Consider the following 20,026-nt stretch of genomic DNA (forward strand, 5'->3'; position numbering starts at 1 on the left):
AAGAACCGAGACTGAGATTATGAATTTTTTAAAAGATTTTATTTATTTATTTATTTATTTGAGGGAGAGAGAGAGAGCAGGGGGAGAAGAGGGAGAGAGAGAAGCACACTCTGTGCTGAGCATGGAGCCCAATATGGGGCTTGATCCCATGACCCTGAGAACATGATCTGAGCTGTAATCAAGAGTCGGATGCTGAAGGGACTGAGCCACCCAGGCGCCCCAGACAGAGATTATGATTGGAGTGAAGGATGGGAAGCAGGGGTAGGGACAACTCGCTAGCCACCACTTATCATTATTTTCCCAGCGGCTTCTGTCCAAGATGGTCACCAGCCCTCATTAATTACCCCAACCTGACTCCCAAGATGCCAAAGACTAATATAGAACAACCTTACGAAAAACATAAACATGTGCATGGCATAGTTTTTTACTCTGATATTTAGTTTGATGACATTTATCTTCAGTTTGTGTTAAGATAATATACCGTGGGACAATATCCAAACTTTTCAACTCTGAACAGTTGTTTTCAAATGACGATGAATGTCTTCAATTGGGTGTTAAAAACGCTAAGTAGACAAACTACCACCACATGAAAGAAGAAGGTGCCCTGGCAGTTAGGAGCATAATGCCATGTATCGGGTCATTTTACAAAGGAAAATTGCTATCTTAGCTTTACGCATTTATTATTTTGAAACAAGATCATCTACACATGGGATAGCAGTGGTTTGTCCTCGTAATGTGGAGTCCTCAGGGCCGGGAGCCACAGAGAACTTCCACGTTTCCTGTTTATTACGTTCCCAGATCTGTGTTCCTTCCACAGAGATCTCCATTCAGAAAAGTAATTTTCAGTTGTGAAATTTGTTCTGCACATCCAGAAAGTTTTACAGCCATAGATCCATGGTCACAGACTGAGTTGGAATAACCTTAGAAATAGTAAAAAGAAGAAGAGGGAGAAGGAGAAGGAGAAGAAGGAGAAGGAGAAGGAGGAGAAGGAGAAGGAGGAGAAGGAGAAGGAGGAGGAGGAGGAGAAGGAGAAGGAGAAGGAGAAGAAGAAGAAGAAGAAGAAGAGCAGCTTCCATTTATTGAGTGTCTATTGGGTGCCCAAAAACAGGTAGTAACCAACTTAATTCTTACAGCAACCCTTGAAGGTAAGTGATTATTTATTATTTCTGTCTCATAGATCAGAGATCTTTAAGCTACGGTATAGGCCTAATTTGACCAGCCACTTGTGTCTGTGGAATAAAGTTTTATTAGAGCACAGTCTATGTATTATCTCTGGCCACCTTCACATGACAATAGCAGTGTTAGGTATGGCCTAACAATAGACTATATGGCCTGCAAGGCTGAAATTAGTCTCAAAGAGGACAATTTTCCCAAGGTTTCATGACTAATAAGTGGTAAAGCTGAGATTTAAATCTATACTGAAAGTCTATGGGGGGTTTTTTGTTTGTTTTAAAGATTTTATTTATTTATTTGACAGAGAGAGACACAGCGAGAGAGGGAACACAAGCAGGGGGAGTGGGAGAGGGAGAAGCAGGCTTCCTGCGGAGCAGGGAGCCCGATGTGGGGCTCGATCCCAGGACCCCGGGATCATGACCTGAGCAGAAGGCAGACGCTCAATGACTGAGCCACCCAGGCACCCTCTGAAAGTCTATGTTCTTAATCACAAGTGCAACATATCACTTCTCCTTTCGGAACCAACACTGCATTTGACCAATGGAATTTGAAAAGGTGATAGGATTTACCCAAGGTCATTTGAATTAATTAGGCCCTGAGCACAATATAAGAGACCATTCTAATTTATTCCAAGCTTTTGATGAACTAAATTATTCATTTTTTATTATTTATTTATTTTTATTAAAAAATATTTTATTTGTTTATCTGAGAGAGAGAGTGAGAGAGAGAGAGATCATGAGCAGGGGGGAGGGGTAGAGGAAGAAGCAGACTCCCCGCTGAGCAGGGACCCTGACATGGGACTCAATCCCAGGACTCTGGGATCATGACCTCAGCCAAAGGCAGACACCTAACTGACTGAGCCACCGAGGTGCCCTTTATTTTATATTTTTTATTTTTAAAATTTTAATTCCTGTGCAGTTAACATACAGTGTTATATTAGTTTCAGGTGTACAGTATAGTGATTCAACAATTCTATATATTACTCAGTGCTCATCAAGGTAAGTGTCTTCTTAATCCCCTTCACCTATTTCTCCCATCCCCCCCTCCACCTCCTCTCTGGTGACCATCTGATTGTTCTCCATAGTTAAGAGTCTGTTTTTTGGTTTGTCTTTCTTTTTTCCCCTTTGATTGCTATTTTGTTTGCTATTTTGTTTCTTAAATTCCACATATGAGTGAAATCATATGGTATTTGTCTCTCTCTGATTGGCTTATTTTGCTTAGCATTGTACTCTCTAGATCTGTCCATGTTGTTGCAAATGGCAGGATTTCATTCTTTCTTATGGCTGAATAATATTCCATTATATATATATATATATATATATATATAAAATATACCACATCTTCTTTATCTATTCATCTATTGATGGACACTTGGGCTGCTTCCATAATCTGACTATTGTAAATAATGTTACAATAAACATGGGGGGCATGAACACCTTTGAGTTAGTATTTTCATACTCTTTGTGTAAGTACCCAGTAGTGCGATTACTGGATCTTAGGGTAGTTCTAGTTTTAAATTTTGAGGAACCTCCATACTGTTTTCCACAGTGGCTGCACCAGTTTGCATTCCCACCAATAGTGCATGAGGTTCCCTTTTCTCCACATCCTCACCAACACTTGTTGTTTCTTGTGTTGTTGGTTTTAGCCATTCTGACGGGTGTGAGGTGATATCTCATTGTGGTTTTGATTTGCATTTCCCTGGTGATGAGTGATGCTGAGCATCTGTTCATGTGTCTGTTAGCCATCTGAATGTCTTTGGAGAAATGTCTGTTCTTGCCTTCTGCCCATTTGTTTCATTGGATTACTTGTTTATTTTAGTGTTGAGTTGTATAAATTCTTTATATATTTAAAATACTAACCCTTTATTGGCTATATTGTTGGCAAATATCTTCTCCCATTCATTAGGTTGTTGTTTAGTTTTGTTGGTTGTTTCCTTCACTGTGCAGAAGCTTTTTATTTTAACGTAGTCCCAATAGTTTATTTTTGCTTTTATTTCCCTTGCCTCAGGGGACATATCTAGAAAAATGATGCTACATCCGATGTCAGAGAAATTTCTGCTTGTGCCCTCTTCCAGGATTTTTATGGTTTCAGGTCTCACATTTAGGTCTTTAATCCATTTTGAGTTTATGTCTGTGTGTAGTGTAAGAAAGTGGTCCAGTTTCATTCTTTTGCATGTAGCTCTCCAGTTTTCCCAACACCATTTGTAGAAGAGATTGTCTTATTCCCATTGTATATTCTTGCCTCCTTCATCAAAGATTAATTGACCATATAATTGTAGGTTTATTTCTGGGCTTTCTATTCTGTTCTGTTGATCTGTGTGTCTATTTTTTGTGCTAGTACCATACTGTTTTGATTATTACAGCTTTGTGATGTAACTTGAAGTCTGGAATTGTGGTACCTCTATTTTTGTTTTTCTTTTTCAAGATTGCTTTGGCTAGGGGCACCTGGGTGGCTCAGTCAGTGAAGCCTCTGTCTTCGGCTCAGGTCATGATCTCAGGGTCTTGGGATTGAGCCCTGTGTCGGGCTCCCTGCTCAGTGGGGAGCCTGCTTCTCCCTCTGCCTTTCCCCCTGCTTGTGTGCTTTCTCTCTCTCTGTCAAATAAATAAATAAAATCTTAAAAAAAAGATTGCTCAGGCTATTTGGGGTCTCTTGTGGTTCCATACAAATTTTAGGATTATTTGTTTTAGTTCTGTGAAAAATGCTGTTGGTATTTTGATAGGAGTTGCTTTAAATCTCTAGATTTCTTTGGATAATATAGGCTTTTTTTATGTTCAATTAGCCAACATATGAAACATCATTAGTTTTGATGTAGTGTTCAATGATTCATTATTTGTGTTTAACATCCAGTGCTCATCACCACACGTGCCCTCCTTAATACCCATCACCCTGTTACCCCATCCCCCCACCCACCTCCCTTCTGTAACCCTCAGTTTGTTTCCTGGAGTGCAGAGTCTCTCGTGGTTTGTCTCCCTCTCTGATTTCTTCCCGTTCAGTTTTCCATCCCTTCCCCTCTGGTCCTCTGCACTATACCTTATGTTCCACATATGAGTGAAACCATATGATAATTGTCTTTCTCTGCTTGACTTATTTCACTCAGCATAATCTCCTCCAGTTCCATCCATGTCAGTGCAAATGGTGGGTATTCATCCTTTCTGATGGCTGAGTAATAGTCCATTGTATATATGAACCATATCTTCTCTATCCATTCGTCTGTTGAAGGGCATCTCAGCTCCTTCCACAGTTTGGCTATTGTGGACATTGCTGCTATGAACAGGCTAGACTTATCCCCCCCAAAAAAGAGAAAGGACCCAAATTAATAAAATCATAAATGAAAGGCGGGAGAAATCACGACCAATACCAAGGAAATAGAGGCAATTATTAGAACTTATTACCAACAGCTGTATGCCAACAAACTAGGCAACCTGGAAGAAATGGATGCTTTCCTGGACACTTATAAACTATCAAGACTGAAACAAGAAGAAATAGACAATCTGAACAGACCAATAGCCAGCAAGGAAATTGAAACAGTAATCAAAAACCTCCCAAAAAAACAAGAGACCAGGGCCAGATGGCTTCCCAGGGGAATTCTACCAAACATTTATTTTTTTTTTAAAGGTTTTATTTATTTATTTGACACAGAGAGAGAGAGCACAAGCAAGGGGAGTGGCAGGCAGAGGGAGAAGCAGGATCCCCACTGAGCAGGGAGCCCGACGCGGTGCTCGATCCCAGAACCCTGGGATCACGACCTGAGCTGAAGGCAGACACTTAACCCACTGAGCCACCCAGGTGCCCCGCTATCAAACATTTAAAGAAGAAGTCATACCTATTCTGAAGCTGTTCCAAAAAATAGAAATAGAAAGAAAACTTCCAAACTTGTTCTATGAGGCCAGCATTACCCTAATTCCAAGACCAGACAAAGACCCCGTCAAATAGTATAGACATTTTAACAATATTTGTTCTTCCAATGCATGAGCTTGGAATGTCTTTCCATTTGTTTGTGTCATCTTCAATTTCTTTCATCATTGTTTTATAGTTTTCAGAGTATAGGTTTTTCACCTCTTTGGTTAAGTTTATTCCTATGTATTTTATTATTTTTGATGCAGTTGTAAACAAGACTGTTTCCTTAATCTCTCTCTTTGCTGCTTCATTATTAGTGTATAGAAATGCAATGGATTTCTGTACATTGATTTTGTATCCTGCAACTTTACTGAATTTATTTATCAGGTCTAGTAGTTTTTTGGTGGAGTCTTTAGGGTTTTCTATATATAGTGTCATGTCATTTGCAAATAGTGAAAGTTTTACTTCTTCCTTACTGATTTGGATGCCTTTTATTCCTTTTTGTTGTCTGATCGCTTCGGCTAGGACTTCCGGTACTATGTTGAATAAAAGTTGTGACAGTGGACATCCTTGTCTTGTTCCTGACCTTAGGGGAAAAGCTCTCAGTTTTTCCCCATTGAGTATGATGTTTGCTGTGGGTTTTTCATATATGGACTTTATTATGTTGAGGTATGTTCCCTCTACACCTACTTTGTTGAGGGTTTTTATCATGAATGGATGCATGAATGGATGTTGTACTTTGTCAAATGCTTTTTTTGTGTGTGTGTGTCTGTTGAAATGATCATATGGTTTTTATCCTTTCTCTTGTTGATGCAATGTATCACACTGACTGATTTGTGAATGTGGAACCACCCTTGTATCCTGGGAATAAATCCCACTTGATCGTGGTGAATGATTTTTTTAATGTATTGTTGGATTTGGTTTGCCAATATTTTGTTGAGGATTTTTCCATCTAGGTTCTTGATGAATTAAATTACTGCCCCTTTTTTCCTATAAACAAGTACCTTAAGTTCATTTAATAATGAGTTAATTCTTTTTCCAAACCCTCACACACTCTTCAGGAAAACTAAGTAAGGGATTGAGTGGAGGGTTGACTATGGCTCACTGGGACTTTCAGACTGAGTCCCCTCTTCTTCCTGCCACTTCTTCCACTTGGGAACCAGTCCCTCCCAAAGACTCTTCCCTTTTTCTACTTGACCTGACAACGGAAGGGGCTCCCCAGTGCCAATGTGAGACCCTCAACCCAACCCTCTCTGCTTATCATTGCCGGAGGCCCATAGAGTTCATTTGTGGCACCTTTAATTTTTCCAGTGATCTCCACCCTCCACATGACCCAGTTTTCCTTTCTTTCCCAGCCTTCCTAATTTAGCATCAGCATTATCTCCTCACTTCACTGTTTGTGAACGTTTTGACTTTGGAGACCTCTGGCCCCGATAAGCCACACTTCCACGTGGCCAACGTGGCGGGCTCTTCTGCAGCATTCCCATCTGAGATTTCTGGGGTGAAGCCAGGCTCCCTTTTCAGGGATGTCTCCTTACCCACCCCTTGTTCCAAGCATCTCTGACTCTGCTCTCTGCTCTTCCTGTTCAGGCAGTAGCCCTTCACCGGCTGTGTTTGGTAGCCCGCCCTCTCTGGTCTCTGTGATCAGTGACACCCTCAATGACACCTGACGGCCCTCCCCCCTCCACCATCAGTGTCTGCCGGACTGGCGGACTACTTCATTTTCCCTGCGGCAGAGTGCAGAGCATTGCTGGGGAGAACATGCTCAGATGCGCTGCCTTGGTGCACCACAGAATCCGGCCAGGCTCATCTGGCTTCCCGCCACCCCTTTAACAGCCCACTTATCGTCTCACCTACTTCCTGGACTCCTTACAGCAGATCTTCAAACCTTGTCTCCCCCTTTGCAGAAATTAAGTTATCAGTGTAAACTTCATAGCTGCGTTTCTCTCCTGCTTTAAATAAATCTCCCTGTCCTTGGCCCTGCCTTCTCTTCTTTCTACCTTGAGAGGCAGATGATACCTTATTTCCAACGCTCACTCCTTCCCATTGGCAGGGTCCATGGTCCTTCCCGTCTCTTTGCTCTCCCGCACCTTCAGGCTCTCCTCTTCACAGATCCCTATCGGTTTTCTTTCCTTATCTGCATCCATCTCTTCTGGAAAGAAACTTCACTTCATCCTACTGTCCATCTCAGTGCCATCCTGTTTCTCTCCTTGGCAACCTCCAAACTTAACTCTTCATTTACCAGCCCCCTTGCTCCCACTCTGTCCTCTGGTCTTCCTGCCTCCATTGGCAGCCTTCTGAAGTGACTCCCTTAGTTTCTACCTTGTTTCTCCTTCTTAATTCATTTCCAAACTCTATTTATTAGTTACTCTGCTCCAAGCACTGGACTCAGCACTGGGGATGCTCATGTAAACAGAACACAGCTCGACCCACCAGCAAGTTCACAGGCAGTAAACATTCAGCTTTTTTCTCCTGTAACATCCAAGGTTCTTCACTAGCGGGCTTGCTTCCTAGCTCTCTGCTCCTTTCCTCCCACCCCTAAACGTCCTGCACATGTGCCTCTACTTACCTCCAGGTTAGTTCTCCAGGCTGTTCATGGGTCCAAGCCTGTGTGATGTGATGCTGCGTGAGAGAGAGGCTGCTGGTGCTCAAGCTCACCACCACCGAACACAGCACCGCAAGGGGACTTTTGCCCAGGTGCTTCTTAGGCTCCTGCTTTGTGCCCAGTGGGCCACACTGTGCCAAGGGCCTGGGAACACCTTGAAGAAGTTGGGCCAGGGGGCCCTGTTCTCACGGAGCTTGCTTGGTGATGGCAGTGGAGGAGGGTACCGAGGGTAGGACGGTGATAGTTTGAAATCCCTCCCTTGGAGGTTCTGATATGCTCCCCAGGGAGATGGGGTTAGTCTCTGCTCCATCCTGTTCTTCCGGGACACACGCTTCCAGTAGGAAGGACACTTGAGACTCAGCGTCTGACAGCCAGCCTTGCCTCCCGCCTTGCCGAGGTTGAGCTTAACGGTGTGAACTTCACAGCTTCTTTTATTAGCTTGTCTGTCAAGGTCTTGCCCCCCACGCCCCCCACCGGTTTACTTCAGACGACTGTTGAACCTGAACTCCTCCTGGGCTTTCGCGAGTCGAGGTTTCTGCTCACATTGATCTCCCCTTGCCCCCCGTCACAGTGCCAGCCCCTTAACCAAATCACGCCCAGCCTTCAAAGCCACTTAACTTCCAACGACCCTCTCCTTCAGATTCCTCCAGCACAGCAGTTCTCAAAGTGTGCTGTTGGCCCTCGCAGGGGTTCCCTGTTACCCTTTTGGCAGTCTGTGAGGTCAAAAATATTTTCATAATGATCCTAAGACATTATTTGCCTTTTCCACTCATTCATTTATAAGTGAACAGTGGAATGTTTCAGAGGCTACATAACCTGTCGTGATGTCAGTGCTCTGATGGCTAGTGGAAAGTATGCTTGTCTATTTTTGTTTTCTAAAATGTTCTTCAGTAGTAGGTTTAGGGTATAAATCTGTTCAGTTTTCAGAGGCTGCCTCAGTTCATTCTCAGTACTTCTACTGTGCTCTCGCTAGCTAGCTTTGTTCTACTTGCCGTAATTTATGTAACTTCATTATCATGGAATAAATCATTTTGATATCCTGAAGTTTTCCTACATGGAAACACAAGCAAGAGGTAGATATACTTTGTTGGTTTATTTTGCAATATAATTTAAAGATATCCTTCCAGATGGTTTCTAAGTTTTAGACTTTATATAAAAATCAAGATTTTAGAATTTAATAATATTTTATTCTAAAACTTAAAAATTTACTTATATTTTTGTTATATTCAATGATGGATCATTTGCTTTAAAAAAGTACATTAGGAAGCTTGCTTTCCTAGCCCACAGCTGCACCATCTAAACCTAAAGATGCTGAAAAAGAGGAAACTGACATCTACTAAAAAAAGTATAAATACAAAACAAAACATTTCTCAAGATTTATCTTTTCCTCGGCTTTATGATGTTAAAATCTTACCTTTCTGGGGCCTCTTCAAGTTGTGGCACCATTTTGAGAATAATAATGTAGGGTTTAAAGAAAAGGGAACCGAGTATTTTAAATGTAGATGTGATGAGTTCATTAAAAGCCAAAAATTGATCATTACAGCCTTTCAAACGAGGAATGCAAAAGCCATTGAAGTACAGCTCAGGGAAGTGACTGCGCCCAACTGCCTGGAGACAGGCACAGGCCCCCATACAGCTGATGCCGCTGAATGTCTGCTGGATGGAGAGTCAGCAAAAGGAATCACAGCAGTGCCACTTTCTAATGATACAGTAGCTTGTCATACTAAAGATTCAGCTGCAAACATGAAGGCTGAGTTAGTATCTTCTCTGCAGTATTGTACTTTTGTCTTACACATGGACAAGTCAAGAGAAGTGGCTAGACTCGCCATTTTGCTTGTGTTCATCTGATATCAGCACCAGCTAATCCGGGAACTTCTTCTTTTTAAAAAGATTTTATTTATTCATTAGAGAGAGAGAGAGAGCACAAGCAGAGGGGGCAGCAGGCAGAGGGAGAGGCAGAAGCAGACTCCCCCCCCTGAGCAGGGAGCTCAGTGAGAGGCTCCATCCCAAGACCCTAAGATCATGACCTGAGCGAAGGCAGATGCTTAACCAACTGAGCCACCCAGGCACTGCCCCCTGCATCCCTGCACCGATCTTCTTTTATGTGAATGCTTGGAAACAAACTCAAATGGTGCTGAAACATTCACACTATTGAACAATTATATTCACTCTCATGGCTGATCCCAGGGCAACTGTGTGGACGTTTGCACTGATGGTGCAAAAGCAACGTGGGGTCAAAGCGCCTTAGCCCGGGTCGAAGAAGGGACGCCAAAATGTCCTGGAAGTCATTGTATTTTTCACTGCCATGCGCTTGCAGTCAAATAATGGCCAGATTCACTTATCTTTGATGAAATCGTAAAAATTATCACCTTTTCTTTATTAAGTCTTTCCTCTTGAGTCCACATCTTTTTAATATTCTGCGTGACAAAATGGGAAGTAGGCACAAAGCACAGCTGCTGCAAATCAACGTCCAATGGTTGTCTTGGGGAAAAGCGCTTCTGTAACCAAGCCGCAAGCTCACTAGTGCCTTTTCTATGAAACGCCGTGTTTATATTTGGCAGACACATTATTGAAAATGAGGCTGTCACTTCAAGGAAAATAACTGCAGGATTTGTTGCCAATGATAATATTTAAGCTTTCAAAAGGAAATTAGAATTTTGGGTAATTTATATCAACCTCCATGAGCTTGTCCACTTGCCAACTGAGATAGAATTTACATATCATGAAATTCACCCTTTTAGAGCGTATAATTCGGTGGTTTTTGTAGATTCACAAAATTATGCAATGAGTATCTAGTTCCAGAACATCTTCATCACCCCAAAAGGATACCCTATTGGCAGTGCCCACTAGCAGTCACTCCCCATTCCCCCTCTCCTCCCAGCCTCTGGCAACCACCAATATGCCTTCTGTATTTATGGATCTGTCTAGTCTGGATGTTTTATATAAATGGAATCACACAAGGATCGTGTGATTTTTAAACACATTGTATGAAATATAAAAACATCTGGAAGATCTGTAAGACTCAGTGGACCAATATTTTCCAAATGACTAAAAGCATTATGTTACAAAATCATTAATTGGGCAAAAGATTCATCCCAGGTGCAAGACAGATCAATGGCTTCTAATGTGAAGATTGTACAAAAAGTTCACTGATACCATGTCAGATTCCGCATTGCAACTAACCTTTAAGAAATACAAGTGCGTTGAGTTTTGGCATGGTATCAAATAAAAAATCTACAATTATCTGAAAAGATTATTAAAATACTCCTCCCCTTTCCAACTACATATTGGTATAAGGCTGAACTTTTCATGTATATCAATCAAAACCACATATCACAACAGAATGAATGCAGAAGTAAAGATGAGAATCCAGCTGTCTTCTATGAAGCCAGATATAAAAGAAATCTACAAAAATGTAAAACAATGCCACTATTCTTTTTAAAAATATTTATTTATTTTTGAGCAAGAGAGCGTGCACAAGCTGGGGGAAGGGGCAGAGGGAGAAGCAGACTCCCTGCTGAGCAGGGAGCCAGATGGATGTGGGGCTCAATCCCAGAACCCTGGGATCATGATCAGAGTTGAAGGCAGATGCTTAACCGACTGAGCCCTAGATGGGTCTTTAAAAAAAAAAAAAAAAAGGTTGCGAAATACCATACTTTATTTTATAGTTCCCTATTGATGGACATTTAAGTTGTTTCCAGTCTTTTATATAACAAACAACAAATCTAAAAATCTTTGTTCATTTGTCTCTGTTCATATGTAGGGAAAAATTTTAGAAATGCAATTGCTGGATGAAAAAGTGTGTACATTTCAAATTTAACAGCTGGACTTAGCACTTCTAACAGCTACCCTACGTGATTCTCTCTAGGTGGTTCAATGACCACATCTGGAAAGAAACTGTTGCAGGGGAAAGAACCACACAGCTAAACATCTTAGTTATGTCTTAGGACTTTCCCCCTTTAAGGCCAAGAAAATAGAGATTTTATACAAAACCACACTGGCCATCTTTGAAGAGGACAAAATTTATTTCATCGTCTATAAATAAAAATGACTTAGATATGTGAGGGGAACACTATAAAGCACGTGGTATAAATATACAATTAACCCTTTATAAGATCGCCAAAGAACTGTAAAGAATAACATCGTTTAAACAGAAAGGATTCATATATTTGCTGTAATTCCTCATGGCATTCTCTTTTATTCTACTGTCCACATGAATATTGCAAAGGAACTTCTGATTGGGTAGAAATCACCATTCCGTCAACACAGAGAGTCAACGAACACCTGTATAAACTGCAGATCTACCTTGGGAATAACGGGAAAAAGTTCCGTTGATGATGCACAGCCAACAGCGTGAGCATCAAAACTCATTGGCTCTAGCACTGTTCAAAAAAAATACTTAATTTGGTGTTGTCTGAAAATGAGTCATGGAAGTCATGTAGTCAGTTTCAAAACACACGTTTCCTTGGTCTAGTTCTTTGACTGTACAGTAAATAGAGAGAGAGAGCATTTCCGCAGGATTTAAGAATACCTTTATCAAAATAGACATCTGGATTATTAAACAGCCGCCAAAACTGTAATGATAGCAAATAGGTCATTGTGTTGAACCAAACGGAGGCTGACATGCAATTTATTATCTATAACAATCTACAGGCGATTCTCGAGTCATTAGAGGTAATATTGAGTGTGTATACTAACCATGCTTTTGTTTCTCCTTTCCATTAGCTGCCTTTTATTATTATTGTGATTTTGGTGGCCCCTCTGATGATCTAACCCCTCCCACTAGGCATTAGAGCAGGAAATAATGGAGATGGAAGAAAATGGAGGCTTGTCCTTGTAATCCCTTGTTAACAGCTCCGAAGGGTTTGGTGGAGGAAAAGTCTGAAACTGTTGGCTGAAACAAAGCTTGGGGTAACACTCTGTGATTCTGATCGTTAGGACTATTCCTGCCTCTAATTACCAAGGATAATTAAGAATGGTCTGTGCTCACTTTAGATAAATTTGACCCAAGACATTGGCAATGATATGAAAGGATTTGTGTGCGTGTGATGAACAAATTGTGAGTGGAAATTGAAATAGTTCTAAAATATGTGTAAACAAGTAAGGCAGCCAGAAATTTCCAAACGACTCTGGGGAAAGAACATTCTGCAGGCTGAAAACTATTTGGCTTAGAAAAAGAGAGATCTCAGATAAAGGAGGAGCATCATTTGATGTCATGGATTACAGTTATCTTGTGGATGAAATCAATCAAGAGACCAATTTTTAAAACCGTGTCAAGCTCAGGCAAACGAGTGGTCTATATAACAAGAGGCCCTGGAGAAGGGCTACCAGTTACCACGTACTCCAACGTCAGGTGCACAGACTTCTAGACTGAAGGCATTCCGTTTCTTATGCTTGCAACTTGATAGTCTCACATTTTGGACCAGTAACACACTTCACAGATGATTTAATTGCCAACTTTGCACACCAACCAGCAGTTCCTTCTCTGTTTTATTTATTGGGCAGGAGAAACTCAGAAAAAATTTTATAAACTCCAGATCATGCTCATAAGTGAAGAGGCTAATGATATGAAGAAAAAGGCTTAAATCATAGCCCTTGATTCAATGTTTGCGTGACAAATACGACTTTTTGCTAAGGAAATCAGTATTATTTATCTAGGTTTTGAATTAAGATTCAGTTTATAACTAAATAATACTAAATTAGGATTGATGACAGATGCTTTTCTTAGAGGAAGATTGAAAAACTGTACCCCCTAGCTGCAGAATTCTTTCATAAAAATATAAACTGTGCTTCTTTCATTGTATTAAATGTATTACCTTTGAAATCAGAGTCTGCATTTACTTCTTCCACTAGTAGATCAAAGCCCCCTGTAACAAGTTCTGAAGGCTAATGAGATTTTTGTGCTTGAAACCCATTTATCTATAAGCTTTCCAGAAGCATTTAGATACATTATTTTCACCATACAAAGAGTCGATGAGTTTAAAAGATTTTATTCCGTGTCTTTGTTTCAAAAGCTGTATCTGAAACCTTAGTCCCAGTGGATGACGAGAGAGTGGTTCTCGTAAGGGCATTTCTACCAGTTATTTAACAGGCCGTCTCCGAAGGACACTGTCATCTCTGAAATGTATGGAGTCGTTCATTCCTTCCAGCATTGCTTCTCCCCAAACGGAAAGACGGTGCTGTTTTCAAATGCAGTCGTGACCATGGCATTTACAAATGACAGGGCAGGTTACCATACAAAGCGCTTCTCCACAATGTCACGGGCTCCTCACAGCAACCATGTGAGGTAGGCATGGGTACCCCCAAGAAATCTTACGGGAAACAGAACATGACGCTAAACGTGTGCACCATCCATGTATTTTTTTCTGGATTGTTCTATCATTTGGATACACGGCTGAATGAGTAAAAAGAGTATCCCTACCATGTAAAGTAAGCCACATATATAGAAGGAAAAATCATATTTTTCTGTGATGTCATAGATCCAGCCTGCAAAACAAAAAGGAATATGCTCAGTGTAACCTAGCTGATAAAAGTCAAGAACACAATTACTGTGACTGTAAATATTTCTACGAGAATTTATTTATATGTCATGTCATGCCCCAAATATTTCAGTTCGCCATTTTTAAGCCCAGGCTATATAAGCCAGAGTTTCTCAGGGCCTGAGAATGGCAGGCATTTATCTTCCAAGCTGCGAGGGTACCTTACAAAGTGCTTAAGGCATGGAAAGAGTAGCTGGCTGACCCTTGGGAGGATCTGGCTCCCAGCCCTCAGAGTGTCTCAGGCTGACACAAAGCCAACAGCGAAAAGAGAACCTAATGATTTCTTTTTTCACAAATATAACCACAAATCTTTTCTAAAAACCTTCAAAACTCTTCTGAAGAAGTTTCTAGGGTATATCAAAAGAGGCTGAGTAGAAGGCATTTGAACTTTCATTCACTGTGGAATATTTGAGAGTAAACATCTGTTCTAGAAAGAATAAAATTTTCCATGTTTTATAAAATTCACATTTACAGCTATAAAACTTTAATATTTCTATATGCAAAGAACTTTAAATTGCCAAGGATATAGCCTTCAATGCTGACTAAATTATCAGTTTTTAATACTATAATCTAAAACTTTCATATAATAATCTTACTAGGCACTCTGGAAGATACTAGTATATTTCATGGATTCTAAGATACCATGAATTGCATGATGCCTCATTATCTTATGTAGCAACAAGAAAGAAATATCCTTGTCAATTAAAATATGACTCATTGTTTTCCTGGGACTTTGTAAAATGCATTCCAATTTCAGAGATGTTAAAATGTGAAAGAAAAGCCTCAGAAACTATGAAATGGATTAGACCTCAGTGATTAAATCTAAGCATCAGTCACATGTCACGGTCCCCACGTAGCCAAACCATGTGAACTGAGAGGATTAAGCCGTCCACAGGAATTTCATTTATGGTAAAAACACAAATTTTGAACATTCCCTTTTTTTCATATCAGCAAGTACATTCATTAGCAAAGACATAAGGAAAACAGGAATGATTTAAAGACCAAACGTAGTTTTCGTGACCACTTTTCAAAAAACATCTTTTAAAAAATATCTAACTGGCAAACGAATAATGCACAAACGCAACACAACCTTCTCTCACCAACAAATAGCTACACAAAAGCCACTGCTCTGGTCAAGCAGTACCTCTGACTCCCTGGCAATTGTCTGTCTTCTGCATTTCTGTCTGGTACGTAATTAACGCACCTGGGTGAGTCAAAGGTCACAAAGAAAAACAAACACTTGACAGCATGAAACATTTATATATTGTAACCACTCAAAAGCTGTAGACTCCAGATACCCTTTAAAAGTTCACCAACATTTTTTAGTTTGTTTATTGTTTGATACACACAAAAGAAGAAAACACCGGACTCCTGAGATGTAGCTTTAGTAAAATGCTCTATCAGTTTTTCCCAATCTCTGATTTGAGACAAGAGGAACAAGGGAGATGAACCGTCTAATCCAAAAAACAAAGACTCAGCTTCCGAACTGAATCAGAAAGGTGCTATGAACAAGAACGCACCCAACTTGGCTCAGGGTCACCACGGGACCACTGCACGCCTACCTCTTTCCCCTGCAGCCCCAAGCTTAACCATGAGCACAAGCCCCAAGTTTTTGGAGTTTCAAACACATTTTCTCTTGGCTTCTTGTCTGTACATATACAGGTCCTCCTTCTGCGGGGGACAATAAGAAACACCATCCCCCTTAGCACACCCTAGCAATCCCTTCCCTCCACCCCATCCCCCCTCTTGCCTCTGCAGACTTTGGAACATGCTAAGTAGATTATACATTGTTACGGTCGTTAACTGAGTTCATTATATTTTAAAATAGTTTCTTTCCTCTAAAAGTATAAATGTTTGTAAAAGGGTGTCTGTCCTCTCGCTCCAGTCTTTAAAAGTAACTCAGGAACTCATGCGTCCATTTTTTAAAAAGTGCCCCCAACTTGACCACACAATTTCATAGGAAAGAATTGGGGGAAGTAATCCTAAATTTTATGTTAAATTAACCCCATAGGTTTTTCTAGTCTATCTTTCAGATTTATTTTTAAAAGACTTGGGATCTTGCCCCTTTTTCTTTGGTGCCTGTTTTAACATTTCTGCCAGTTTGAATTGAATCCATTCCTGCATCAGAGGCAAAGCAGGTCAGGAGAGACAGGACTTCACTGTGTGCTTTGATCCTCAGCACACATGGATATAACTCTTCGGAGAAATGTTTCTGACGAGCTACCCACCTCATTCATCCTTCACCACCTCTCCTTACAGATCTGATCTCGGTTCCTTGGTTCAGAGCCTGGCATCCTTGGCAACCCTGATCCAACCATCAATTCAAATCAGCAGCTTCCAAATAAAATCTGATTCCCTATTAAATTGCATTCACTTTTCCTTTGAGTCTGTCAAATGAGGAATGATGGCTGTTTTTCTTACTTATTAAATAGGTATTCCCAGCTTTTGATGAAAAACCCTGCAAATTGTTGTTAGGGTGTTATATTTTAGGCAAAGAGGAGGTATGTGTGGATTCTTAGTCAAATCTGGTGGCCACGTTTTGTTATATTTTACACTGGAAACGTCTAGAAAAATTTGCACCATTATTACATCTTTACAGGAGAAGAACTGAATACCCAACAATATTACAAATGAACTAGATCAAGAAGTTCACGTTGCTAAATGACACAGCTGCAATGTCTGTTCGCTATCTGATTGTATATTCTTCTCCTAAATGGAACTGATTGTCTAACACGCTAGTAAATGGCACCAGATTTCTTAATGCCAGTAGAAGCCACTTTGAAAAATGGAAAACACATTCATTTCTGAACCCCTTAAAAAAGAAAAAGGTAATGTGAACAATAATTTTCCCCGCAGCAAACCCTGAGTTTCTAGCAAGAACGTAATGTGGCAATTTGGTCACTCATACTGCCAGTCACTTCTGAACTATGAGGCGTAAAAGGCCGGGCCTGAATCTCATTGCAATGTTGGCTCTTTGGCCTGGAAAGTCAATGAATCAAACGCAACGCAGTTAGTCAATGGTGCCGTTCAGCATTCTTCCGGTGCGTGACTTCAGTGCAAGGAGAAGAAACAAACGAACGAACAGAAGGAGAGTCCCCTGAGGTTGCTGGCCTAGAGACGCACAGCACAACATGGATTTTCTAGTCCCCATGGCAGCCTTTGCCATCCATTCATAGACGGTTCCTAACCGTTAATACAACGGCTTCTACCATCCACGGTGGATGACATTCAGCTCTAGACCCGCTTTGAGGGAGGAAGCTTGAAGCAGGCAGGGGTAACCCCTGATGACTGGGGGCCGGGGATAACTCCCTGCTTCTCATTCTAATTCCCTTCTCTTCCACTCCAAAACGTGCACTGGAATGCCATCCTGCGAGAAGGATGTGACATGCGAATGAGATAGAGAGGCCATGCTAGCCAACTTTGGTACTTTAATGAACATTGATCGTGAATTGCTTAAGCCACACCTCACAGCTGTGTTATGATGCTGCTACTGAAATCTGGTAGATCAGTGTAAAAATAACCCCAGGCAGACCGTTAGAAGCAGAAAGTACGCCTGGATCATGGAAAGAACCAACAATGACAGATTCCATTCCCACAGACGATACAGCTGAAGAACCTTCAACAAGAGAGTGGATGAGCCACTGATAATGTCCACATCCCCTCAATGGATATTTCAGTTTACCATCTCTGGAAGGTACCATTGGTTGCCTGACCCAACCCCCAATCTCCATTCTTTTCTCTTTTCCTTCCTCTAGTACAGAGGCTAGGAAGCAAAATACAGTTCCCCCTGAAGCTTGAACTAGCTGTGTGACACAGTTCTGGCCAATCAGATGAAAATGGAAGTTGGCTGAAACTGAGCCTTTCTTCCCATTTTCCTCCTTGGTATAAATGAGGATGTAGGGCTGGAGCAGCAGCAGCCATTGTGTGGCCGTGAGGCAACTAGCATGAGGAAAAGGCCAGGAGGATCTTGGAGACACTGTCCCAATACCATCTGGTATCTCTGAATTATAGATTTTGGACTATGTGACACTATTAAATCTCTGCTTAAGCTACCATTGGTGGGATGTTCTCCTACAGCCAAATGGATCCCTGAGATAGAATTCTACAGGAGACTACTGAGTTCCGACTTTACAGCTGCCAATGTAGTTTGCTGCACTGCGATAGTTATTCACTGTCATGTAGAAATGCTGTGCCTGCCTCTGTGCACAGGTGGCCACTGGGTTTCCTAAAGTGAGTCTTAGTTCTTAATCCTTTAGTCAGCCAACTGCCAGTGTTGTCAGCTGTATAGGCAAAAAACCATGATGTCTTGAACTTCAAATTCTGTGGAGGACTTGAAAGTAAATGTGTTGAAACAAGCCTTCTGCCAGTGGGGTCTTAGGATGGGAGATGACTCTATGATCCCGAGAGACCGGGAAGGAAGGGGTGGGGAGGGCTTTGTCCTGCACCTCTGGGGTTCCCTGGAGGAGGTATTCCTGCAGAGGATATGAGAATAAAGGGCCAGGAGGAGCCAGACGAGCAGGGAGTGTGGGCATCTGAACAGGTGAGGCTCTTCGGAGTCAGCTTACAACACTGCACAAAACTTCTGTCAGCTGGGACAACAGCCACTGGTCCTGGCCTGGCAGCCCGGATGGCCACCTTGGGACAGCACCTTTGCATTGATGTTTGGCACCAGCCCAGGCCACACTATGTGGACGCCTGCCTCCAGTCTTCAGACAGAGGGTGGACCTTGTCACCTTCGTCCAGTACCTGGCCTCTTGGAGATTAAGTCTACCTGCTAATCCTGATGTGTTTTTCCACAAACACCAGGTTCAGAGAGGTTCTGGCTTCCACAGGACCCCTCGGTACCTGGGATTTCTGGTATGCCCATTGCAAGAAGCAAGTTCTCCATTGAACTGAGGTGAACACTTGTGAGAGAGCTTGCCTGGGATGTTGTCACCTGGTGGGCTCTGGGCCTCTGGTGTGCAGAATGCCCCAACCCTCCCCAGCTGCTCACATCCTAATCCCCGGAACCTGTGAATGTTACGTTACGTGGCAAAGGAGCCTCTGCAGATGTGATTGAGTTAAGGACCTTGCGATGGGGGGTCATCATGCATTGTCCCGCAGACCGAATGTAACCCAGGTATCTTTATCAGTGAAAGAAGAAAGTGGGAGAGTCAGAGTCAGAGAGAGGTCTGTGACCACTGCTGTGTCACTGGCTTAGAAGATGCCAGAAGGGGCTAGGAACCACAGATGCAGGCAGTCTGAAGCTGTAAAAGGCAAAAAAGTAAAATAAAATAAAAAATTTAAAAAAGGGATTCCTTCATAGAGCCTCCAGAAAGAACGCAGTTCTGCTTACACCTCGATTTTAGTCCTTTGTGATCCAATTCAGCCTCCTGACCTCTAGAACTAGAAGATTATAAATCTGTATTGTTTTAAGCCCCTGCATTTGTGGCATTTACTATAGCAGGGACAAGACATTGCTATGGGGCTAGATCCAGCTCATAGATGTGTTGTGTGGGACCGACACGCAGTGTTTTAAAGATCTGGAAATGTTACGGTTATTAGGGTGAGCCAATTCATTATGTACATAATTGTTGAAGCACTATGTGGTACACCTGAAATTAATGTAATGTACGTCAACTATATTCAATTAAAATTTAATTTAATTTAATTTAATTAAAAAAATCTGGAAATGTCCCCCAAGAGCCCAGAGTTCCTAGGTTTTTCTTGGGGGGAGAAACCCCTAACAATAGAGGATCTGGTAATAATTTTCCATGTTTCTTGGTGACAGACATCAGCTGGAGGTGGGTAGAAGCTGCCTCCTCCCGACGGGGTAGGGGTTCTGCACTATTCCGTTACCCACTTTGCTAACCTGGCCAACTTACCTTGCAGA

At 41.7% G+C, this 20,026-nt stretch overlaps 1 protein-coding gene across 2 annotated transcripts in view; it reads right to left on the reverse strand.

Moving 5' to 3' along the window:
* Positions 1-11,622: 11,622 nt before the first annotated feature.
* Positions 11,623-20,026, reverse strand: part of SLC16A14 (solute carrier family 16 member 14) — a 29,155-nt gene continuing 20,751 nt past the window's right edge. The window contains exon 5 of one of the 2 annotated variants that reach the window (XM_064587211.1): positions 11,623-14,101. In XM_064587211.1, the coding sequence (XP_064443281.1) occupies positions 13,950-14,101 (152 nt within the window). In that variant the 3' untranslated portion in view covers positions 11,623-13,949. The remainder of the gene's footprint in view (positions 14,102-20,026) is intronic. The other variant, XM_045867326.3, reaches the window with a different exon arrangement.

The sequence above is a fragment of the Mirounga angustirostris genome, unplaced genomic scaffold, assembly GCF_029215605.1.
Source record: "Mirounga angustirostris isolate CCGP_5_RB_7025 unplaced genomic scaffold, mMirAng1.0.hap1 SCAF_3, whole genome shotgun sequence".
Classification (NCBI taxonomy): domain Eukaryota; kingdom Metazoa; phylum Chordata; class Mammalia; order Carnivora; family Phocidae; genus Mirounga; species Mirounga angustirostris.